The sequence below is a fragment of the Podarcis bocagei genome (genome assembly GCF_964188305.1).
Source record: "Podarcis bocagei genome assembly, chromosome: 8".
NCBI classification, from domain to species: domain Eukaryota; kingdom Metazoa; phylum Chordata; class Lepidosauria; order Squamata; family Lacertidae; genus Podarcis; species Podarcis bocagei.
The window spans coordinates 5,088,115-5,114,057 of NC_138133.1; the positions used below are offsets into that span (position 1 = coordinate 5,088,115).

Consider the following 25,943-nt stretch of genomic DNA (forward strand, 5'->3'; position numbering starts at 1 on the left):
GTATTATCTAACTTACTGCTTGAAGAAAGTAGCATAGTGACTATGCAGTGGTGTCCAAACTTTTTTTAAAGAGGGCCAGATTTGATGAAGTGAAGGGCCGTTGACCTTTATTTAGGGTTGAAGTTGTTGAGGTTTTTTAGGATTTTACCCCAGGAAATAAACTGCCACAGGGGCTGGATTAGGCCCCCAAAATAGACTTTGGGCATGCCTTATCTAATGGAAATAGACACAAAAACAATTAAATATAAGCAATTGAGAATATCTGAATTGAATAGGCTAGTCGAGGAGACCTCAGAGAAGATTGGCTTACAGTATTTACTATGGGTTCCATAGTAAATATTTGCTTGCTAATATGGGACAGGTGTAAACAAATATTTTTTCCAGTAATGTCATGTATATTACCAATACTTTATGGTGAGAGATTTAAGTTAGACACTTTGTGAACTTACACATTTGGAGGGAAAAACAGCTGTACTTCCCTTAACTCCAAATAAGATCATATTTACTCAAATGTAGCGCGGGTGGCGCTGTGGGTTAAACCACAGAGCCTAGGGCTTGCCGATCAGAAGGTCAGCGGTTCAAATCCCTGTGATGGGGTGAGCTCCCTTTGCTCAGTCCCTGCTCCTGCCAACCTAGCAGTTCGAAAGCACGTCAAAGTGCAAGTAGATAAATAGGTATTGGTCTGGCGGGAAGGTAAACGGCGTTTCCGTGTGCTGCTCTGGTTCGCCAGAAGTGGCTTAGTCATGCTGGCCACATGACCCAGAAGCTGTACGCCGGCTCCCTTGGCCAGTAATGCGAGATGAGCGCCTCAACCCCAGAGTTGTCCGCGACTGGACCTAATGGTCAGAGGTCCCTTTACCTTTTTAATGCTCCATTAAATCTAATGCGCACCTCAATTTTCAAAACCTTGAAACCAAATTTTTTTTGCTGGAGAATGTAAATGCACCATCGAATCTAATGCACACCCTAATTTTCGCCATGTAATTTGGCCAAAAAAGGTGCATTCAAGTAAATACAGTAATCTGAGCATGTGGTAGAGAAAATATAGCTACCGTAACTGTACACACACCCTTCCAGTAGGGTAATAGTTTCAGATGAGAAGAGGTAGTATTATATTGTGGGCTCCAGCCATTCAGGACAAAGTATTGCTCAATGCATGGTGTGTAGAAGTGCATTGTAGCATTAAACTTACTCGAGAATGACTTACTCAGTTCTGATAGGGAACCAGTCTTCCATACTACCTTGGTGGTCAACACCAACCCATGAAGACCAGATAGAATACTAAACCCCAAGCCCAAGGGGCAGACCTTTTGAAGCCCACCATCCCAGAACAGCAGCGCCCTGTGTTCTTTCCCACATCACAGCCCAAATCTACCAAACCAATGCACAGAAATAGAAAATGCAAAAGACTATATGATTTTGAAACTGGCAAGCTGTCCAAGAGCCACCTTCCCATCGTACACTGCAGGTTGTTAGCCAGGCCACTGAGGCCATTTCCATCCCCAAATCAGATCAGATTGAGAGGGATTCAAGCACGCTTCACGCAAGCCACAAATAGAAGGGTATGCCAATGGTCTATTCATATATCCAACCCGTGTTTGCTCAAAACTGAATGTTACTCAGTTTTAATCTGTTCCAATGAAACAGGTTTCCTGTCTTAGTTGAGATTCCATTATTATTATTATTATTATTATTATTATTATTATTATTATTATTATTATTATTATTATTTCTACCCCGCCCATCTGGGTGGCTCCCAACTGAATGTTAAAAACACAATACAGCATCAAACATTAAAAACTTCCCTAAACAGGGCTGCCTTCAGATGTCTTCTGAAAGTCAGATAGTTGTTTATTTCCTTGACATCTGATGGGAGGGCATTCCACAGGGTGGGCACCACTACTGAGAAGGCCCTCTGCCTGGTATTGAACCAGCTGGATGTGGATAATCTCTGTTCCTGTCATAGAATGCCATTCTGCCTTCTCAAATTTACTTTGGAGAGAGATCATTCTTCAGTTTCAACCATTGCTTTCTTTACATTTCAGTATGTGAGTGACATAAGGTACTGGCCACAAGGAAGCAAATGGGGATGGAACATTAAGGTACTTACTAAATGTTTGCCTAGGCTGGGGAAGTATCATCCGTGAGACAAAATTTCAGGTAACTTTGTGTAAGCAATACCTTAGTTGTGAAAGCTAATGTGTCAAAAGCACATAAAAATGAAATTACAAAGCACAAATACAAGCTCTTAGGATGGGGACGTTCTCTCGTGGCTCTGTGTAAGGGTCTGGAAGTCAGTCTGGGTAGCTTTCTCCATGTAGCCCAGTTGCTTCTGAGCTTGTAGTTGCTGGTTCTGAGTGGAAAGGAGAACAGCATCCTGAAGGGACTCCTGCAGCAGCTTTCGATATCTCTGTTCAAGGACATCTATATGCTCTTCAGCATGTTTCCTATAAGCCTGGAATACCTGTAGAAGAAGTTCAACAAGCCTTTTAGTAGATGAAAGAGAGAGGTCAAGGCATGAAAAGGCATGAACTCTCCCATTCTCTTACACATTCAACAGGAAATAGCCTGGCCTGACAACTGAAGCTGTGCTCTCTTCCTCTACTGCTGCCCTGCAGAGCAAGTATATATAGAGAGAGATGTCCCAGTGATTCAATAAATAAAGGAATTGCAGGGTTTTTATTGTAACATAGACTTTTCTTGCTCCAGCTCCAAAAAAAGAAAAATCAATTGGGCTCTTTAGGAGGTTATACCACTGGAATCACGTGTTTTAGTCCTTCAGGCAAGCTGCTAAGCTGTCAGCTATATTGATATTTATTTCAAACTTCTAATGTTGCAGAGGGTTGCTGTTTCTCTCACGCAATCAAGTGAAGCCCTTATCTGATGCTGCCACTAGAGGTCTGTCACTCCTAAAGATTCCCTGAATCTAAAGGTTCCCACTGTGCCTCCAAACAATGAAACAGAAGAGCTAGTTCTGAGATTAAACCTGCCATCTCAAAGGGGCCACCAAACAATGGCTGGTTTGAAACTCAGAAGGATCCTTCCCCAGGATTAGTTTGAACTGACAGCTCTCTTGACCTGCAGGATGTGGTGTTTTTGTGTTTCAGTTTCTCGCTGGCATTCTTGGTACAGCTCCTCCAGATCCCTTTCTGCTTCCGCCTGTTCTCTTTGCAATGCCTCCATGCGCAAAATCAGCAAAGACTTTTCTTTCTGCCAGAGCATGGCTCCTTGCTGGCCTGGAGGAAGCTGCCATTTGAGAAGAGAAAGAACCTTTCAGATGAGTTGTTGTGAGACTGCAGACTATGGGACAGATACAACAGAGGTTTGGAATTTGTTTAGTTACGATGTTAATTGCTGGTACTGGTTCCAGCATTGGGTGATTGGCGGGAAAGCCCTTGTCTCATCTGCCCTCCCTCACTGTATGTTTCTCTCCCACACACAGTATGCTTCCTCAAGGAGCTGATAAGTTGGTCTCCTGCCACCACAGACAGGAACTATTCACCTCTTGACTTGCCAGCTCCTTTTCCATTCTCAAAAGTTCCTGCTGTATCAGGAGATAGCGTTGCTCTTGAAGAACCTGCCACCGGGTTTTTGCTTGAGAGAACCTCCCCTTTGTGTCTTGGTGCTGCTCACCAACCAGGCTCTGAAAAAGAGCAGCGCAGGAAGACAGTCCAAAGTACTGCAATAAGTGCTCACAAAGCAAATCTTCTCCAATCTCTCATTTTCTCAGAGCAATATTGTTCATACAGCTCAATCTCTTTGCAAGAGTGCATTGAGTTACATAAAGTATACACATGAAATATTTGTGGTCTGGGGCTGTTTCTGCTCCCTCCTGTGCCTTTAAGAATTATGCAAAACATTATCAGGCAAAGCTTTTCCTGCTACAGGATGGGGAAAAAACAGAAAGCCAGGGCCCTTGTTTCTAAGGTCCAGTTTTTACGTGCATAGAGCCATGTGGTTGCTACTTAAAAACGCAAACAGCTGGAGGCTGTCTATGACGCTGTGGCCATGTTCATGTCCCTGGTACAAACCATTGAATGGGGTGGGGTGGGGTTGAATGGATGTCCTGGAAATCACCATGCATGCCTTGTGTGGCTGCCTCTGTTCATATTACATTTCAATTACCGTAGCATGCAACTACTTGTAGTTAAAAGTAGTTCACACAAGTGTTTAGGAGAGAAGCTCTTGAAGTGTTCATATACTTTCAGCATTCTATGGGCAATTGTTAAAATAGTCCACATTGAGAGGGCATATTCCATGATGGAGGTGTGAGCTACTGTAGACTCATGATCCCCTGTTACATTCACAAGCAATTCAAGTGCATTGCACTTGAAAAATCTCACTGCTGCTGGTGAAACCAAATCTTCCCAGTCTTCTGAGGACTTGGATTCAGGCACAGACCACAATCTGAGACTCCCACATGTCACTTACAGGGCTAGATGATTCGGTTGCCTTGCTCAAGTCTCTGGCTCTGTGCATTGCAGCAGTGAAAGGTTTGTCTTCCGTGGGACTTTGAAGTACACCAACCTGCTCAAGCTGGATCTTTGGGATGCTGCCACCTCCTGTCAGAAACAAGTCTTGTATGAAAGAAAGCTAGTAGCAAGGAGGACAACATTTAGACACAAGGAAGGGGATGTCTTGCTGTGTATGGTGAAATAAAATGTACCAATTCCTGCCCCCCCGCCATATAAAGATACCTGATGTATATTAGTACGTCTTGCCGTACAGCGTGTTGTTTATATACACAGGTCTTTATACTGTAAAACCATCTCTCTCTCCATATTTCTTTTCCACACTTCATGTTTTCCCTTGATTGCTTCCTGTAGGAGCTGAAAGGGCAATACCAAAGGGGATTGTCTTTTGGGCAGGGCCCCATGAGTGGAGATTGTAGCCAGAGATGGTCCATGGGGGGGAATGGGGGGTGATGAGAGCCAGGTAGACCTGGGTGAGTCAGGTGTGGTGGATATCAGGCTGTGATCTCAACTGCAGTTGTATTAGCATTCAGTTCATTATCTCCTAATACTTGCTTCTTATATACAGTACTCTGCAGCAGAACTGGTAGCATTGTGAATTATTAGTTCTTCGCATTTTGTGTGATTGCTTTCCTGAATCTGGGAGGTGTTGTGGTGACCTGTTAGTTGTTCTTGGATCCACCATTGTTAACAAAGATCCCATGTGGCCGGGGTGGCTAAGCCTACTTTGCTGCAGCTGTTCCACCAGTTACAGCCTCTCTGGGACACTATATTCCATGCTCCAGTAGCCTACAGGCTGCTGGCAGGCTACTGTCAGTTGCAATGTGCTCTCTGTGGGGCTGCCATTGATGATGGTTTGAAGGCCACGATTAGTGCAGAGTGCAGCAGCCAGGATGGTGTCTGACATGGCAGAAAGGACTCATAGTACATGTATCCTGAAAATTGTGCCAATTCAAGGTGCTTATTTTAATGTATAAATCCCTAAATAACGTTGATCCCAAACTTCTGAAGGAGCGCCTCCCCCAATATGTGCCAGCTTGGGTATTGAAATCAATGGCGAAAGCTTTGGCAGTGCTGCCACCTTTAGAGGCTCAGGGTGGTGATGGCTCATGGCAGGGTCTTATCTGTGGCACCCCCAAACTGTGAAACTCCTTTCTCACAGAAGTGTGCCTGGCACTTTACACGTTTTGGCAGATAACTTAAGTTGCAACTGTTCATCCTGGCCTTTGGATGGTGGTAGTTTATCTATTTCATGCCTTTATTGTTGTTCTGTGGTTTAAAGATCACTCACCGTTTCATTTATCCTACAAATCAATGAGTTATCTATATATTTATCAAGCTGTTTCACCTCCAGATAGGTACAGAGTAATTCCGGCCTTGAATTGTTTTCAAACCTGATGTTTCTTTGTCCTGCCATGTATCATCTTGGCTTTGCTGATTCCCAAGTTCACCCCCATCATCCATATCTGATGTAATTTTACCCTGAAGTGGGACACAGTCAAGTGATTCAAAATACAGAGTGGCGAAGATACTGGTATCTTAACAGAATTCTCTCTACCTTGAACCCCCTTCACACAGAGACTGAAAGAGACTGGAGAGGACATTTTTGGGCCTAGCAGGTCCCTTGGTTTCCTCAATTAGGACTGGGGGTTGGCAGACACCCACTCCCTCTCAAACACGCATACATGCACTTTCATGTAACGCTGCTTATTTTTGTTATTCCTAAAATAATAAACAAGATGCAATAAGATTCTTTTCCAAATGAAAGGGCCAGTGCACTTCAAAAGCTAATTGCATAAAGACTAAACCATATGAGGGTAATCTTACAGTTTTTGGGTTCCTGGCAGTTCCACTGTGAACTTCTACACTGGGCTTCCTGCTACACTGTATACTATGATAAGACATTTATTCCCCTAAGGTTACAGGGTGGGTCTGATAAGCTGAAATACCTGAGAAGTACTTACTGTGCCTTCAGGAGAAGTATCCTTTGCTTCATATGCTGAGGCCTCTTTCTTTTTCTTCCACCGTTGGCTTTTCAGAACCTTAAAAACAGTCGAACCCAATTCCTCAGCCTCAAAATAGTTTACAGCTATTGTGGACACGCTTCTTGGAGCCCTCCGCCCTGCCCTGCTGTAATAGCCAAACAGTTGGCAAGCAAAACCATGCAAGTGGTTACCATCTCCACTAGTTTCTATGGCCATTCAGAAGGACTCAATGAATTTGAATGGCAGCTGTGGCTTCCGAGATCTTCTGGATCCGAGATCTTCAGGCGCTTCTCCTTGCTTTTCTGGCAGCGGGGGCGGAGGGGAGGCATGCCCATGGGGGTGCCCCTTGGATTCTGCCACCCGAGGCTGCTGACTCATGGATGGGCTGGCCCTGAGTTGGCACAATGTGAGTTTTAAAGTGCAGTTCATTTCTCCCCTGCCAGCATCCTTCGCATAGGGACACATGCGTGTGTGTGTGTGTGTGCGCGCACACACACACACACACACACACACACACACACACACACGGACAGGCTCAAACCAACCCCTACCCTATCTGAAATTTCTTGCAACATGGAGAAACAGAAATGTTGTTGTGAATCGCCCTATGGATGAATGATGGTAGATAAATTTAATCAATAATAATAATAAATGTTCGGGGCAGCCCATTGTACTTTACATTTTTGCCACATTCTGCCAGGTGACAGAAATCAACACAAAGCAACAGGTGCACCAGGATTTTCTTACCAGTTTACTCAATTGTGGAACATATTCAACCTACTGATTAGTCTAAGCCAGTGGTTATGCTATTCCTCGACTAGGGGTGGAGAAAGCTCCAGCCTCCAAGCCAATCTGCGCACGAAGCCAAATCAAGCAGCCCTGGGTTTCTGCAGGCATCAGCTCTAAAAGGGACTTCTCCCTCATGCAGCTGATGTTTGCAAAATGCAGACTTTCTTCTCCCCGTCAGCTGATGGGAACGAGAGAAAGAAGGGTTTGCCAGCCCTATGCTTAGAGCTTTGGAAAGTACCTCAACCTACACAAATGCACATCTACCACAACTGTGTACCCTAAGATTGTGAGATAACCCCTTGATTTTTTAAAACCAGAGAAGGGATATCCCTTCAAAAGCACTTCATGGAATGCATCATAAGATTCCTTGTCCACTACCAGGCCAGTAAAATGTAGCATCTGAATCACTATAACAGCTAAATTAAAAACCTGGAGCACAGGGGCAGCTGGGGACAAAACATCACAGGGAGTTCTGCCTCCATTCCCCACTGTTGAGCTTCCCAGAAGTACTTGACTGGCCTCTTTGGAAACAGAACTGACCTGATCCAGGATGCCAAATCATATGTTCTGATCTGATTTAAAGAAATATAATTTACTGTAAAACCACTTTTCATGCAGATTTTTTTAAATGTCTGAATTTTCATTTTTTCCCCATGACAGTCATACCTTGGTTGTCAAACGGAATCTGTTCCGGAAATCCATTCGACTTCCGAAAACATTCAACAACCCAGGTGCGGCTTCTGATTGGCTGCAGGAGCTTCCTGCACTTAATCGGAGCCACGTTCAGGTTCCAAAGAACATTCGCAAACCAGAATACTCACTTCCAGGTTTGCGGCATTTGAGAGCCAAAACGTTCAAGTTGCAAGGTCTTCGGGATCCAAGGTACGACTGTACTGATTTTCGGGGGGGGGGGGACAGTGCAATTAAGGGGGGGAACCCCCCACATAGGTTAGATAATTAAAATGTAAGAGACTGGCCAATGATTAGCATTTTCAAAATTAACTTGTTTTCAAATTGCTAAACATTTTTCAAAATCTTTTATATATCTATTTATAAGAAGAAAATAATAATGCTTTTGAATTATGGTGCTGGAGGAGACTCTTGAGAGTCCCATGGACTGCAAGAAGATCAAACCTCTCCATTCTGAAGGAAATCAGCCCTGAGCGCTCACTAGAAGGACAGATCGTGAAGCTGAGGCTCCAATACTTTGGCCACCTCATGAGAAGAGAAGACTCCCTGGAAAAGACCCTGATGTTGGGAAAGATGGAGGGCACAAGGAGAAGGGGACGACAGAGAATGAGATGGTTGGATGGTGTTCTTGAAGCTACCAGCATGAGTTTGATCAAACTGCGGGAGGCAGTGGAGGACAGAAGTGCCTGGCGTGCTCTGGTCCATGGGGTCACGAAGAGTCGGACACGACTAAACGACTAAACAACAACACCAACAAGAAGAAAATAATAATAATATTACAGTTTCATTTTAATTTAGCTTCGTGAGATGAATTCAATGTTAGGGATAACTAGGAAACAGACTGAGACTAAAACTGAGTTTCAGTATTGCAATGACCACAGACAAACCTACAGTGCAGCTGCAATTGGAATATGGCATATAAATGGAGTTGTCCCATCTCTAAAAGGATGTTGTAAACTTGGAAAAGTGAAGGAAAGAGCAGCCAAAATTATCAAGGAGGACTGGAGCACCTTGCCTACAATGAAAGGCTAATGTGTTCAAGGTTTTATAATATAGGGGGGAATTCTAAGGGACAGGGGCTGACACACACTTGCGTTTTATCAGTTATGCATGGTGTAGAGAAAGTGAACATAAGTTTTTCTCATTATAATAAAATTTGGAATCCACCCATGAAACTAATTGGTGCCTAATTAATTTATGGAACTTGCGGCCACAAGATGTGCTTATATAGCAAATAAACTTGGTTTTAGAATACAATGTGACGTGTTCACAGCTGTCAAGTCCTGTATCAACTATTAGTCATAATGGCCATGTGAAACTCTCACACATGGGGGCAGTATCCCAGGGAATACCAGTTGCGAGGCGGCAATAACAGGAGAGGGCTCCTCTTTCTGACACCCCTGGAGGCATCCGGCTGGTCCCTTTATGAGGCAGGATGCCCTGTTGGTCTGATCCAGCAGAGCTCTATGGGTGGCTGTGTTCTACTTATTTAGGCTTTAATTCAGATAACTGTCCATTAAATGCAGATCATTCTTGTGAGTGCCTGAGAGATTCTACAGTTAACTGCCCAGTCTTCTGCGAGTCCAGAATATTGTGCTTCAAACATGGCCTTTCCACTCTGGCTGCATGAGATTTCTGGCAAATACTTCATTATGCAGAGTTCATACCAACTAGAGTGGTACCTTGGTTTGCAACCGTTTTGGATTACAACCATTTTGGATTACAAGCACGTCAAACCCTGAAGTGTGTGTCCCTGTTTTTCGGATTACAACCTCTCTCTTTTGGGATTACAACCAATATTTTTTTTGGAGGCCCCATTGGCAAAAGCACGCTTTGGGTTACAACCTGTTTTGGTTTACAACCGGACCTCCGGAATGGACCAAGGTATCGCTGTATGCTGATGCTGATGCTGATGCTGATGCTGATGCTGCGCAGTTACCTGTATCTCCTTGATCACCCTCTCCAATTGGCTGAGGATGCTCTCCTGCTCCACCCGACTCCTGAAGGACAGCTGGGCTCTCAGCTCTCCTATCACCTCTCTTCGTTTCTGAGCCTCATGAGTGGGATCCCAATGGACTGGTGCCACTTTCTTTGTCACCGTCCTCACTTGTTCAGTCAGTGAGATGGCAGACCGTATCTCTTCTCCAGAAGCATCTGGGAAAAACCCCCACAAAACTCTCAGCCAGACTTTGTAACATCTGGGTTTCTTGGTTCGCCTCTTGAGTAGTAGTCACCACTTGAGGCAAACATCATTCTCTTTTAAAACTCTGATAAAGACACACTGGGGGCTTATCCACACATATTTTGCCTTGCTCATTCCAAGTACAGGTCCATGCTTAAAAGCTCTATGTCCAAGTGTTCATTTGGTTGTGTGTGTGTTTTTCTCCAGAGCTTTCCCTGCAAAAACCTGCTCTTTAGCGCTCAGACATCAATTCAGGTTTTCCATTATTGCTGTTTGCTCCAACTGAGCTTTAAAAAGCGGGTTTTTGCAGAGGAAGCTCCAGAGCAAAAAAGAAATGCAAAAGGGCAATCAGACCCAGTGCTTTAAAATGTGGACTGTTCCTAGACAGAGCAGAGGAAAGGTAAGTGGGGTAAGCCCTGAGTTAGCACAGCTAACTTTAGTACTTTAGTAGTATTCTGCAAAGATTTTGTTTCCAGATTAAACAGGTGCCACTCAGTTTCCAGCAGGGGCTACTGAGACTAACTGCCTTTCCTGCTAATAAAATAAACCAGATCTTCCCCTAAAGCAATATACTTGTGCTGGATCCGAACCAACACGAGAAGGATAACTATCCTACAGCCACAAGTTTAAAACTTGTTTTATTTTGATATGTTTTAATTTTATGTTCATGTTGTATTTTTATATTTCATGGCGGTAGTTTTTGTTTTATAAAGCTATTGCAGTACAGTTTTAAAACTCTTTTACACAGACCGTTATTGGCGTGAGATTTGCAGTGTTTTATTCTCGTGCAAGTGGCAGCAGAGTGCATTAGAAACCACCTGCTGGGCTGCGTTTATTCAGCTGGCTATGAAGATTAGCTGTATACACTTGCTGCAGCCACTTCCCACTTGGTTTGCGCTGTTTCCTTCATGCTTTCAACAGGCAAAGAAATCTTATCATTGGCCTAAAAAATATCTAGCTAGCATTTTTCACTGCTCATTAGTTAAAGGATAAATATTAAAACCCTACACAACAGTCCCAGTTTGGTGATTTTGAATTCTCAAAGTGCGCCTTTTCAAGGAGGAGCAAACAGATTCTAGCTTGTTTATGGTATTTTAAATTCTGTAGTGCAGAAGCAGGCTGGTTTTATATTCAAGCTGCAACCTATGTTAAGAATTCATCTGCCCTATATGTTTTATGAAGAAACAAATCCAAGCTATGTACTTGCTAATATTTTGGCCTTAGAGTGGTTGAGTAAATGTTGGGGCTATGTATTTGTGGCAATGTTTTTTCTTACCAATTCCACTGAAAAACAACCACTGCTGCTTATAAGACAGAGTGGAAAAAATGCATTGCATAACCATGTTTCACATTGGTTGAAACAGTCACTTCCCGTGAGTTTTTAAAATGTTAGGGCTTTTAAGACAGATGTTTCTCCAGTTCCCTTTTGCAGTGAAGAGACAGAATCAGCTCAGCACACCAGAATAAAAGAAACAAGGAACAAAAAATTACCTTACTTATTTAAAGCACAATATTTTTTGAATAATGCAAACCACCTAGAGAATGAATTGTTAATGGGGAGTATGAAAATGCTGTAAATTGATAATAAATTGATATTACTCATGGTAGTGTAGTTTGGTAAAGTGATAAGAACCTTAGTTCCCTGTCACAGAACTGCAATCCTCAGGGTCCCAAGATTAATATTAAACTGTTTTAAGCCTGTGGTATGGAAATGCCCAGAAGCAGAGTATCCTTTCCCCATCTAATGGATGGAAACATTGTCTACTTCAGGCACAAGAGCCTTTTTCAGGTCTTTGGAGAAAAACCAACAAGCCTCACAATCAGATCATGGAACATGTATTTACAGTGGTACCTCGGGTTACATACGCTTCAGGTTACATACGCTTCAGGTTACGGACTCCACTAACCCAGAAATAGTGCTTCAGGTTAAGAACTTTGCTTCAGGATGAGAACAGAAATCATGCTCCGGCGGCACAGCAGCAGCAGGAGGCCCCATTAGCTAAAGTGGTGCTTCAGGTTAAGAACAGTTTTAGGTTAAGAACAGACCTCTGGAACGAATTAAGTTCTTAACCCGAGGTACCACTGTACTTGAGAAGGGAACAGTGCTTGACAAGCTACAGCAAAAACAACCTTCCTTCAAAATCATACAAAAGAAAAGATACGTGTAATTGTGGTACCTGGCAGGGTGAGGCACAACAGCAGGAAGGTGAGGGCATTTTCTTCCAACAAATGCTTCAGCATCCAGCAGAGGAACTCTGTGTCAGCAGGAAGAGCCGCAGCAGATGAAGCTCGGAAAAGAGGCAAAAAACTGTACAGAAAAGGAGCAGCAAGGAACAGATCACCCAGCAGGCAGAGAATAAGCACATTTCTTAAAGCAGAATTAATTTGGCTGAGTCCTGAGCGGTGAAGGTGACTGTGCCCCAGTATCAAAGATTTAGGGGCTACACGTTCCCAGAAAAGGAGGCCTTGTGCTTCCTGCGCATTCTCTGATAATCTGCTTGACCTCTACTCAGGCCCACCCCATACTCACGGATCAGCAGGGTGTTGCTCATTTCCTCCAGAAAACTCAAAGATCTTGAGGGCAGCACGCTGAAGCCCCTGACCACCCTCTGCTTTTGTCTCCATGGTGATGGTGAAGAGGTTGCCACATCTCAGGGGGAAGGTAGGAAAGAGAAGGTTAGGATGGTCTGGGTAGATAAGTCAGAATTGCCATCTCTAAGCTCCCACTACTAGTCTCTGGCCATTGTCATTTACGTTTTACATAAAGCTGTTGTCCTAATTGTGCAACTCAGTTTCACTGTTAATGCTCCACTGTGTAATTTCCAGTGCAGTCTTCACCTCTGCTTCTGCAATGTTCTGGAATGGCAGTGAGGGAAAGGATAATGGAAGGCCTTCTTCTAACTTGCATCAGGAATCCTGATGGAGCAAACAGCACTGAGCTATATGGACCAATGTATGACTTGGGCTGTGTCCAGACCAGGGTGTTAATGCATACATGGGTTGCCGTTTCCATGTGCACATATGTGCACCTTTGCCCACACATGAGTGCACTCAAGTATATACTTCCAAAATCTACCTTGATGCTTCCTGGACGGTGCTTGATGCAAGGTTTTTGTGTGGTTTTGTGTTGCCTCCTCCCCTCAATTAGTATTTCCCCATCCACTGTAAGTTCCTGGAAGCTGAGGTCTGGCATGCATGCAAGTATAAGGACTGCAACCAACACTGCAGCTCTGCTGCTGCAAGGGACTTCTGTGTCTGCAATGGAACTTCCTTTCCTGTCACTTCCAGCACGCTCTGGACCCTCAGTATCAGCTCTGGAGGGTTGCAGAACCTTCCACAGCAGATTTTGAGGGCACACTGGGGGCAGGGTAAGAGTGGGAAGAGGAAACAGAAGTCCTCTTGCACCAGTGGAGTTCTGCTAGCACAGCATTTAATACAACCCCTTTTTTACATTTCACAACCCCTTTTTTACATTTCCTTGCGCGCACAAGCATATATGATTTGCACAAAAGAGCAGTTTAAAAAATGTATGTGGGTCGCTGCTAGCCAGGGAACTTGAGTTTCTTTGTGGGTATCCAGGCATGCATTTGCAGCTACGAACACACACCTTTTAAAAGAAAAATAATGAAATACAAGTTTTTAATATATACCAGATTTGCACAAAAGAGCAGTCAATGAATGAATGAATGAATGAATGTGTGTGCCTCTCTAAGCCAGGCAAAGATTTGGAGTCACTTGGACAAAAGGCTGCCACTTCCTTTCCTGCCTTCCTTTCTCACCTGCAAGGGCAATTGTTATTTTTAATACAGCTGTGCTATTTTTGGAGATTGATTCTCTTAAGTTTAATTTGGTTTTATCAGTGTGGTTTTACTGTTACATTTTTGTTCTCTTTTATATGTACAGCCCCCTAGACAAATTATTTTATGCGGTGTCTCATAAACAAGCCAGCAAGCAGATAGAGTTAGTGGCATGATAGGCAGTGGATCAACAAACTGCCTGATGGTGCCACTCCTTGACCCTGAGCCGGCTCTGCTGTCGGGTGAAGCAAAGGTCTCTGCCAGATATTGATGTGCCTCATCCTACACTGCTTCCCTAAGCAACATCCCTCATCCAGACAGACTGGTATACTCTGGAACTCCTTGGCATACCAGGACTGCTACAGCTTCAGCTACTGATTACCTCCCAGATCAGATTTTTTCTTTTAATAGTGCAGTGCATGACTGTTTTCCAAGGCCAGGTGCAGAAGGCAGTGGGATGGTGGCAGCAGGGGGGCACTAGTGTGTGAGTATCTGTGCTCCTCACCTCCAACCTAGTGATTCCCTTGCCCTTCTCCCTCACAGTCCTAGCAAGCGATAGCACCCCACCTCTTGCCCTATGACTGAATTAGTAAGATCCGAACCCTGGAAATGCAAGGTCCCAAATGTGCAGAGAAGAGACAACTGTGGATGGACAGGTGTCTGTTAAACTTCAGGTTGAATGTATATATGTTAAAGGGGCAGCTCACTGCTGGGATGCTGCTGTGTACATTCTAAAAACACGTGAAACGGCTGTGGCATTCCTGTAAAACCTGGGGGATGAAGTGCCAGCTGCAGAATCGGTTCCTAGCAGGCATTGTGCAAGTTTTTAGCTCTTTCCTTCCTCAAACTGAAAGGACTGGCAGGGAAGTATTCTTGTGTCATCATGAGTAAAAATAGCCTTGGGGTTCAGCAAGAAATGATGGTGCTTTAAAAAGCAAATCTTTGATCGTAAGTCACAGAAGCCAAAGGCCTAGTGCAGGGGACGCCAATGTGGTGCCCTCCCAATGTTCTGGGCTACAGCTGCCATCCTAATTGGCCATGCTGACTGGGTCTGGTGGAAGTTCTCATTCAAATGATCTGCAGGGCACCAAGTTGGCCACCCCTGGCCCAGGAAGAACCAGGAAAAAGTGTGTGGGCTGACTCAGTCTCAACTGAGCTTAGCTCCTGATGCTAAACTGCACATCCATGATGCAAGCAGCTTATGAGCTGCACATATGTGAGCAAGGCCAAAGTCAGGCCAGTACACTTCTAAATGGCACTCAAGTGGCACAGATTGCAGGAGGAGAATATTCTGCCTCTCGAGTGGAGATCTCCAAGATGGGTTCAGGAAGGTGCATCAGAGAGAATGTCAGAATCTTGAGCAGCGTTAGCTGTGTGTGCTGCTCTCTTCCCCTCAAAAGAGCACTTTCTTTTCTGCTGCCCTTACATGGCTGCTTTGTGCTGCTTCTGGAAAGATTTCTGCAAATAACTTTGGTGCAATGACATCCCCTGCAAGTAGCAATGAGTGGCAGCTTGTGAATTGGCCACAACTACTTCAGTCGCTTCTTCTACCATCCTAAAGAGAGAAGGAGAGAGTTGATAGTGTGAGGCATCTTAATTAGGCTGCCGTAGAAATAATAAGGAGGGTGGTCAGAGGTTCCTCAGAAACGCAGGGCTCATCCAGAATTTACGCCACCCTTTCCAGGCATAGGTCCAAGCTTTACAGCTCCATGGTCAAGCATGATGTTGTTTTTTTACCCTGGCACTTTTCCTGGGAAAACCCGATTGCTGTTTGCTCCAATTCAGTGGTAAAACACAGATTTTCCTAGGGAAAGTGCCAGGACAAGAAAACCAACAACATATTCACATTCCTTATGCCTTAGATAAACAGTAGTCTGTCTGAATGAAATTTCTTGTGCATACCATCCAGTCAGATCCCTCCCCAGCCATTCATAGAATCACAGAATTGTAGGGTTGGAAGGGATGCCAAGGGTCATCTAGTCCAGCCCTCTGCAAGGCAGGAATCTCAGCTAAAGCACCCATGACAGACAGGCATCCAACCTCTGCTTAAAATCCTCTAAGGAAGGAGAGTCCACCACCTCCCAAGGGAGTCCATTCCGCTGTTGAACAGCCCTGTCATATTCTGTTCCACTGGGTGAAATTCTCCCTGATCTCTGAGATTCTTCTCTGTTTTCTGTGCTAATGTTTTCTTTCCTCCTCAACAAAGACCAATCCAACACCATAGCCTTGGAATTGGATGCTTACAGCCCCAGCGGAGGGAGGTCCATCACCTGCAGGACTTGACTTCTGGGGCTGAGGAGGTCTTGAGCCTTTCCATCTGTGTAGATCTGAAATGGGATGGATGTGAGTAAAGTATCAATACAGCTGTGACTGGGATGAACCCTGGAAAATGGCAATGGCAAACCCGAAAGGGCAAAAACTATTATAGTCACATCAGTCAAAACGAAAATACAGCTTCCATGGCTTGCAGAACAAACAGATACTTGGGACAGTGGTCCATGGGCCATAGCAATGAGGACACAGGCAACTTACAAGAACGTTTTTATGGAAGAGCATTGAGTGCATAAAGCTGGTGCCACCCTATGCAAGGTATGCTCACCTGGACAAAGGTGATGGTTTGGAGGTACTGAGTACTATTTTTGGCAGGGCTAGTTTCTTGCAAGACAGATTCTATTACCTGAAGACAAATGGGAGAGAGAAAGAAAGAAAAATGCAACTCAACAGAGTTTATGCCTTGCATACACAAGTGGCTGCTTACAACTGATGCTTTTTGCATCCTTTTGGAACTGTTGTTCAGTACTTTATTTGCTCACCTATTACAAAGCAGCCCAATGGTGTCATTATCAGCCCACAATGCAATCAGGTGTTTTCTGAGCTGCCCTCCCTTTTAATCATAGAATCATAGAGTTGGAAGAGACCACAAGGGCCATCGAGTCCAACCCCCTGCCAAGCAGGAAACACCATCAGAGCACTCCTGACATATGGTTGTCAAGCCTCTGCTTAAAGACCTCCAAAGTAGGAGACTCCACCACACTCCTTGGCAGCAAATTCCACTGTCAAACAGCTCTTACTGTCAGGAAGTTCTTCCTAATGTTTAGGTGGAATCTTCTTTCTTGTAGTTTGAATCCATTGCTCCGTGTCCGCTTCTCTGGAGCAGCAGAAAACAACCTTTCTCCCTCCTCCATGTGACATCCTTTTATATATTTGAACATGGCTATCATATCACCCCTTAACCTCCTCTTCTCCAGGCTAAACATGCCCAGCTCCCTTAGCCGTTCCTCATAAGGCATCGTTTCCAGGCCTTTGACCATTTTGGTTGCCCTCCTCTGGACACGTTCCAGTTTGTCAGTGTCCTTCTTGAATTGTGGTGCCCAGAACTGGACACAGTACTCCAGGTGAGGTCTGACCAGAGCAGAATACAGTGGCACTATTACTTCCCTTGATCTAGATGCTATACTCCTATTGATGCAGCCCAGAATTGCATTGGCTTTTTAGCTGCCGCGTCACACTGTTGGCTCATGTCAAGTTTGTGGTCAACCAAGACTCCTAGATCCTTTTCACATGTACTGCTCTCAAGCCAGGTGTCACCCATCTTGTATTTGTGCCTCTCATTTTTTTTGCCCAAGTGCAATACTTTACATTTCTCCCTGTTAAAATTCATCTTGTTTGTTTTGGCCCAGTTCTCTAATCTGTCAAGGTCGTTTTGAAGTGTGATCCTGTCCTCTGGGGTGTTAGCCACCCCTCCCAGTTTGGTGTCATCTGCAAATTTGATCAGGATTCTCTTGAGTCCATCATCCAAGTCGTTGATAAAGATGTTGAATAAGACCGGGCCCAAGACAGAACCCTGTGGCACCCCACTAGTCACTCTTCTCCAGGATGAAGAGGAACCATTGATGAGCACCCTTTGGGTTCGGTCAGTCAGCCAGTTACAAATCCACTGAGTGGTAGCATAGTCAAGACCACATTTTACCAGCTTCTTTACAAGAATATCATGGGGCACCTTGTCAAATGCCTTACTGAAATCAAGGTAGGCTATATCCACTGCGTTCCCTTCATCTACCAGGCTTGTAATTCTGTCAAAAAACGAGATCAGGTTAGTCTGACATGACTTATTTTTCAGAAATCCATGCTGACTATTGGTGATCACAGCATTCCTTTCTAGGTGCTCACAGACTGTTTGCTTAATGATCTGCTCCAGAATCTTTCCTGGTATTGATGTCAGACTGACTGGGCGGTAATTATTTGGGTCCTCTCTTTCCCCCTTTTTGAAAATAGGGACAACATTTGCCCTCCTCCAGTCTGCCGGGACTTCGCCTGTTCTCCAGGAATTCTCAAAGATGACTGCCAGTGGTTCTGAGATCACATCTGCCAGTTCTTTTAATACTCTTGGATGCAGTTCATTTGTAGCTGATTTGTGGTGAGTTTCTCAGTGTGCAATGGAATTGAAGCCTTTCACGTGTAGACTGGCAAAGTGCTATTGGGCCAGTGGGGGGTTTGGGCTGGGGATGAGGCACAGATAGGGGACAGTCCTGAGGGCCACATGGAGAACACTGGAGGGCCACATTCAGCCCCCAAGCCTGAGGTTCCCCACCCCAATGTTATGGGGAATGAACTGCATGTAATCTCTCATGGCTGATCATCGAAGAATGGATGCTTTTGAATTATGGTGCTGGAGGAGACTCTTGAGAGTCCCATGGACTGCAAGAAGATCAAACCAATCCATTCTGAAGGAAATCAGCCCTGAGTGCTCACTGGAAGGACATATCCTGAAGCTGAGGCTCCTGTACTTTGGCCACCTCATGAGAAGAGAAGGACTCCCTGGAAAAGACCCTGATGTTGGGAAAGATGGAGGGCACAAGGAGAAGGGGGCGACAGAGGACGAGATGGTTGGAAAGTGTTCTTGAAGCTACCAGCATGAGTTTGACCAAACTGCAGGAGGCAGTGGAAGACAGGAGTGCCTGGCGTGCTCTGGTCCATGGGGTCACGAAGAGTCGGACACGACTAAATGACTAAACAACAACAACAAAGCTCTCTTAGGTAGCATCCTTCTTTCTAAGAGTCAGGTGCCATCTACAGTATCATCCTCCCCTGTTCATAATTTCATTCCATAATGACTACATATTACAGTATAGAAGTCTCCCTCACCTTCTGGACAAAGGTTTGAATCTGTGTCTGGGTTCGGTCGTGATGGGCTTCACAAACCAGCAGGGACACACTGTAGCCCGAAGGCACCATGTCCAGCAGAGGTTGCAGCTGCTCCAGGAAGAGCTTGTCCTGGAGTGAAGGACAAAAATGATAATCTGCATGCCCAGCATTAGTGCATATCAACCCAGATAAGGCCTTGGGTTAGGTACCAGGGCTCCAGACACTTGACAAAATGAAGCCCTCTTTACTGGTTTATTCCCCGAATACAACCTACTGTATAGCATGAACCGCTTTTCTTTTTTACAAATTAAATGTTGAAATATTTAGTGAAAACATTCTTTCCCAAATTCATTTTGGAACTTGTTTGCAACAAATTATGCTGCTAATGCTAACACATTTGTTGTTTCCACATGGAAGAAAAGCTCAGTAGCTTAGCTTGGAAAAAAGCCCAGGGAATGCATAATGGAAATTTATAAAATTATGCATGGTGGAGATAAAGTCCCTCTGCCGTGATACTAGAACTCAGGACCAGCTAGTGATAATAACTGGCAGAAAGGACAAACAAAATAAGGTATTTCTTCACACAGTGCAAAATTAATTTATAGACTTCACTGCCACAACAGCTGCCCTAGATTGTGGTGGTGGGGCTTGAACCTCTCAAAATATCCTAAGAACTAGCTCTCATTTGTGAAATCAAAGCTGTCATGTCAGAAATCAAAATTGGTGCACCAGGTGTTCCACCCTAGCTCAGCACATCATCAAATTATATATTGCAAGGGCTGCACAGAACAATATCCTGGGTATGTTGTACCTGCCCAGTGTCCAGACTGAAGACTCCATCAATGGTGAAGCATCCTTCCTGGAAAGAGACAGGAGTGCTCAATTAGTGCTTGAAGATTTGAGGTCTCTCTCAAATCCTTCCAGTAATTTCCCCATCTTTCTTTGTCGTCAGTGTCTGGTTCACGGGATAATACAGACAAGGCAGATGTGGCATTTTCCCACACAGGACCATGGGCAAATCACTGTGAGAAAGCTGGCTAGTGTATCTTGCGCCTAGGAAGAAGCTGTGCACAGATCTCCCACAGCCAACTGAAGGCTGGCTAGCCTAGAACTAGTTGGACCTATCCACTCAGAGGAGCTGTCTGTAGCCTAAAAGGGCCACTGCCTTATTCTGGAGCCATTGACTCTTATGACATTGAGGTGATGGAGACTGCCCTGAGAGTGAGTCTTCTGAATCTGATAAGGCAATGCCTCATGGCCTGGAAGAACTCAGGGGCTGGCAGCATTCCAAGAGGTGTCTGCCTCTGTGCTTGAATGTGGTTAGGGCTAGGGAACACAACAGCATCATTCCTGACCATTGGCCGTGCTGGCTGGGGGCGATGGGAGCTGGAGTACAACAATATCTGGAGGGTACCCCTGCTCTGGGAGCTTTCTCACCTGCACTCCTTTGTCTGCCTTACTAATGAATATCAGACGGTTAGAATCTTTGTTCACCACCAGGAAGCTGTCTTGTTTCAATGAGCCTGGAAGGAACAACAAGCAAGAGAACTAATTAGAAATACAGCCACCTTATTCTTTAGCATCATATGGGCACAGGGAGAGACTTTATTAATTATCATTTCTGAATAATAATGTCATTAATTAAAGGCTCTCCACCCTTATGGGAAGAAAAATCTGGGATGGGGCAATTCACAAAGAGATCAAGTGGAAATGACTCCTAAGTATCCCAGCCAGAATCAATACAAAGCAGTAACATGGGCAGAACCTGAAAGCAATGCAGGTTTTTTTAAAGTGGCCTTTGCTGAATGAAACCTTTGTTGGTAAAGTCTACATGATTTCCATAAGACAACATGTGCAGCGCATGCTGCCTTTGGCTTTAATCTCAGGAGAGATTAAGAGCAAGGGAAGGCTCACTCACACTTTGCCCTGTGCTTTCTAAGTACAGGCTTATACTTTAAAGCTGCATGTCTGAATGCTTCTTTCCCTGGGGAACCCCTCTCTTTAACGGTGAATCAGAAGAAACAGCAAACTGGATTTTCCACAGATTGCCATTTGTTCTGATTCAGTGGTAGAGAGCGGATTTTCATAGGGAACGTTCTGGAGCAGCAAAAAGAAAAAGGAAAAAAAAAAAAGGAGCTCAGACACAGAGCTTTGAATCGCAGACCTGCTCCTAGAAACATACCACAAAAGAAAGTCTGGAGGAGTCTGGAGTTTAACTTGACCAAAACAAAAACAAAAAACTAGAATGGAATCCCATCTCACAGTAGGTGAACCGTTCACACGTCTTCTGGCCACCCCTGCAACCAAGCTCATTCCAGGTGTGTTGCTGTCTTTCCTTCCTCTGGATTTACTCCTTTGAACTTAAGTATGTTAAAGTCTTCAGAGAGGCTTTAGCGCAGGCCAGAGGGAAAATTTTGTCTTTGGTTTCATCCAGAGTATCACATTATGAATGAAAATTGAGTCCTGTTAACCACAGTGCTGAGTAGAACATCACCCATATGCAATTTTTTTTTGTCAAAGAAAGGGCAAGGAGATTCATGTTATATATTTTTGTACCCCATAACTTATTATCTCCATGTTAAAATGATTCCATCAGACTCCTTACTTATAGGATTAATTATAGAATAATATAATTGTAAAGTTTGAAGGGACCCAAAGAGTCATTCAGTCCAACCTTCCTCTGCTGTCTGCCATGGTTTGGCTGGACACAGAAGAGTGGTGGGAGGCACCAGCTGGGGAACCCCCAGGGGATGAAGGCTCAGAGTCCAGGGAGTGGTGGTGGGACAATGATGAGTGGTCAGAGGGATCAGACTGGGAGGAAGAGGTGTCAGAAGCTGAAGAGGCGACAGGGCCTAGTAAGCAGGAAGAGGCTATGGCAGAGAACAGTCCAGACTCAGAGGCAGAGGCAGAAGGGGAGGCTGGAGATGAGGGGGGCCAAGAGGAAGCGATGAGTCAGGCTGGTGAGGAAGCCAGGCTTTCCCCCTCCTGCTGCTTCCCCCCCCCCACCTCAGGCAGGCAAGACAATGGAGCCTCAGATAGGGAAGGAACTGGGGGAGGAAGAGACTTAGGGAGCTGTGTGAAGGCGGGAACTTCAGTCCCCACAACTGCCTCATGGGGCAAGGTCTACTGGGGAGAGTTGCTGTGCCGTCTAGGCCTGATCTCCTGAGCTGTCTGGTTTCTTGAATAAAGAGTTAGCTTCACTGAAGCCGTGTAAATTATTCTTGACCTGCTCCTGACACCTGACACCTTCCAGCTTGTCAATGCCCTTCTTAAACTGTGGTGCCCAGAAATGGACACAGTACTCTGACCAAGACAACAAACTCTGACCAAGACAACAGAGTAGAGCAGTACTCTTACTTCCCTTGACCTGTACCCCATAACTTCTGTTAATGCAGTCTAGAATTGCATTAACTTTTTTTTTTTTTTTTTTTTTGCTGCTGCTGCATCACACTGTTGACTCATGTTAAGCTTGTGGCCTACTATTGTCGTGCAGTTTGATAAAGTGGAAGTTGTGGCAGAAAAAAACTATTTTAAAGGAAATTCTGAATATGCCCAGTGCTTTTTTTTCTGGAGAGACGCAGGGGTAAGCATACCACTGAACATTTTGTGAATCTAAATTTGGCCTCATTGAGGGGCAGTATTTCAATATGAGTAGGCAAATGAGAGTACCCCTAAACTTTTTTAAGGGGAAAAAAGCACTGCGTATGCCTAGCATATAGCATGTGATAGGGTTAGCTGTGGAACTGCTGAATCAAGATTTATGCAGCTGATTTAGGAACACCCATATCCCCCTTAGCATCTTGCAAGAATCCTGAAGCCTCAGCACACGTAGTCCATCTCTCAGCCCCAAAGGCTCCCTGGAATCTCTGAGAGGCACAACCTTTTCTGTAAAGGTCTCTGAATGATGCTGGGTCCTTTAGGTGACATCATGAAGCCAAGGGGTTTACGGCCAATGACAGAGTGTTTCAGCTAGATTTTCTAATCAGAATAAAAATTGACAGGATTGAGAAGTGAAGTACAACAGTACCTAGTAAATACTCGCTAAAGACATTCTTGGATCAAGAAGGCAACAGACATTTATTCCCACACCACATATGGAAATAGAGGAGAAGACAGCCCACAATGGTAAGCAGGCAGCATTGACCTGAAAGCAGGAAGGGGTTGTCAAAGTGGAAGACAATCTTTACTATTACAAAAAGGTGCCATCAATAAAAATGGGACAAGGAAAATTAGCTTTTGCCAACTCCTGCTAGTCCCTCATTGCTCACATCTGTACATGTCACTCCTCAAGACTATTTTTATTCTTGCTAAGAAGACGTCGTTCCTCATTGTAGGCTGCAGAGAAGGTTCCTGTTTCCCCTAAATGTTATTGTTGCTTATATGTAATTAGTCAATATGAAAAAGGAATAGTGTAGAATAGGATACAGCAAAGTTTTTGGGTGCTATGCAGTCATCCCCCAAAGAAAGCGGGTTCCCATTCTCCAGCTGTTGAGTACTATACCTGGTATCTGTCGAATTCCCACAGCTGCTTGAACACGCACTTCCTGTTCAGCCTGTAAGGAAACACAGCAGAGACAGCTCACTTTGGGGTGCCAGTGAGAGTCAGTCCTTGGGAATCTGGAGAGACAAGTACAAGCAGGCAGCCAGGTCCCAAATTCTGGTGGACATCAATATCAACATATAGAACTCAAGCAGAAGATGGAAGCCTTGAGCAGGGTGCAGTGGAGACAGAACAGTTCTCAGCTCCCTAGAAAGAGTGTTCTCTACAACGCCCTGGCATGTTGACTAGCTCATGCAAGGCTCCCCTCTGCAGTACCCACCTGCCCAGCATCCATGGCTGACTGTATCGCGCTCTTATTCCCCTAATGCTTTCCCCATGGGAGCTGTGAAAAGCAGATAGCATTACCAGAGTGATAGGGTTACCGTTAATGTTTAATCCTTCTGTCTGTGGCCCAGGCATTTCCTGGCAGCTGTCCTTGAAGCACTAGAAAGGGCAGATTGGGATCTAGCAGTGGCAGCAAGAATGGGACAGGCAGGCTAAGGGAGAGAATTAACTGGCCCTGCGGTAACATTGGCTGGGGCTTCTGGGTGTGAAGAGTTAGGCAGCAAACAGCCGTTGCTCTTCTGCTTTAACCTGCAAGTGGAATAGCTTCTCTGCTTCCAGACTCCTGGAATGTTATTTCAACATTCTGTAGCCAGGAACGCAACCCCCGTTTCCCCAACCCCAAAAGTTGGAGGGGCAATTTATTTTGGGATGATGCTCCCTACTCCCTTGATATAGCCCAGAACATGATTGTTCCCCATTCTGGAATTTGGGGGAGGGGAGAGAGAAAAGAAGCAGACATGAAAGCAATGCTGTTTGGAAAGTGAAAGGTGGCCCTAGAACAGAGAGACGAACCCCATAGAGATGGGAACTGCTTGCACATTCTATATAGGCTGTGGTTGGCCATAAACCCTACCATAGCTGTCAACTTTTCCCTTTTTTTAAGGGAAATCCTATTCGGAATAAGGTAATTTCCCTTCAAAAAACGGAAACGTTGACAGCTATGAACCCTACTGAGTAGCAGAACTTAGTCCACATCATGACTCAGTTATTGTGCAATGTTGCCCCAGAAAAACAGTAGCGTACATTACACCATTTCCACTGAGATTCATTGAGAGCCTGGGAAGAAGGGCAGGAAAAAGGGACAGGGTGGTCAAATCAAACTTACCTGATGGTTGAAATGGGAATCAAAGGCCCGCTCTGAATCACTCTGGGTGGGTGAAGACCCCAGGAGGCCTTCCTAGGGTTAGGAGGAGACCAGCAATGCCTCCTATTTGTCAAGAGTCTGCTGTGGAGGAGGCATGGGGGACACTGCTGAGGAGTCTGCTGAGGAGGGGGCAGAGCTTGTGAGCCACAAGGAGGGGGCCACCGCTGCCGACAGTGATGCATTCCTTGGAGGCCAGATCTGCTGCCCCTGGAGATCCTGCCGCCTGAGGCAGTTGCCTCCTGGGCCCTGACCAAGACCTATATCCCACCCCTCCATTATCATTCAGGTGACATGGAACATAATGGGGGCATACACCACTCTGGCCTCATGTGGCACTCAGAGCGTGCATGGTGAATCTTTGGCAATGGCAACTATGGCAAAAGGGCACTTTGCAGAAGAAAGCAGCATGGTGTAGAAGCAATTTTCACTGCTTCCTAACTGTTGGCTCCGAGCCCTACCTAATTACAGTGCTACCTCGGGTTAAGAACTTAATTCATTCTGGAGGTCCGTTCTTAACCCAAAACTGTTCTTAAACTGAAGCACCACTTTAGCTAATGGGGCCTCCTGCTGCCACCGCGCCGCCGGAGCACGATTTCTGTTCTCATCCTGAAGCAAAGTTCTTAACCTGAGGTACTATTTCTGGGTTAGTGGAGTCTGTAACCTGAAGCGTCTGTAACCTGAAGTGTATGTAACCCGAGGTACCATTGTAAGCCTTCTGAAGCTCAGCCCCTGAGCCTCAGACAATGAAGTCTGTCACAGCAGAAAGGGAGCAGCATCTGAACTAGCTAGAGTGGCTTTTTAAAAAGATCTAAAGCCACACCTTCTAGCTGACTTCCAACATAGAATCATTGTCCCATTTCCTCTTTATTTTATAATTTTCATTTTATTAGATATAGCTTCTCAAGTCTACAAAGAGTATTACCTTTCAAGATAACATGGGATAGCTAATACAATTTTATAATGACATCTTATTTTCAGCAGTCCAAGGAAGGAGGGACTGGGAAGGAAAGTATATTAATCCAAGGCCCATCCAAGGTTTCTTTCTAGGGTCATACAACCTGCTAAACTGTTTATAATAGATTTATTAGTTTTCTAGTAGGCTGACTGTACCTGTATACCTCCCTCTCCCCCAT

General features: G+C 44.8%; 1 protein-coding gene across 1 annotated transcript; it reads right to left on the bottom strand.

Annotated features, from left to right (window-relative positions):
- Positions 1 to 1,311: 1,311 nt before the first annotated feature.
- On the bottom strand, positions 1,312 to 25,943 carry LOC308593602 (uncharacterized protein; the record flags this gene model as incomplete). The annotated part of the gene is made up of 18 exons (XM_081206056.1): positions 1,312 to 2,464; positions 3,079 to 3,246; positions 3,503 to 3,643; positions 4,432 to 4,562; positions 5,867 to 5,954; positions 6,437 to 6,514; positions 9,876 to 10,090; positions 12,296 to 12,426; positions 12,649 to 12,768; positions 15,342 to 15,470; positions 16,160 to 16,242; positions 16,515 to 16,592; positions 19,061 to 19,189; positions 19,872 to 19,919; positions 20,498 to 20,583; positions 23,562 to 23,613; positions 24,772 to 24,843; positions 25,929 to 25,943. 18 exons carry the CDS (start codon positions 25,941 to 25,943, stop codon positions 2,249 to 2,251), a joined length of 1,980 nt encoding a protein of 659 aa, XP_081062182.1. The 3' UTR covers positions 1,312 to 2,248.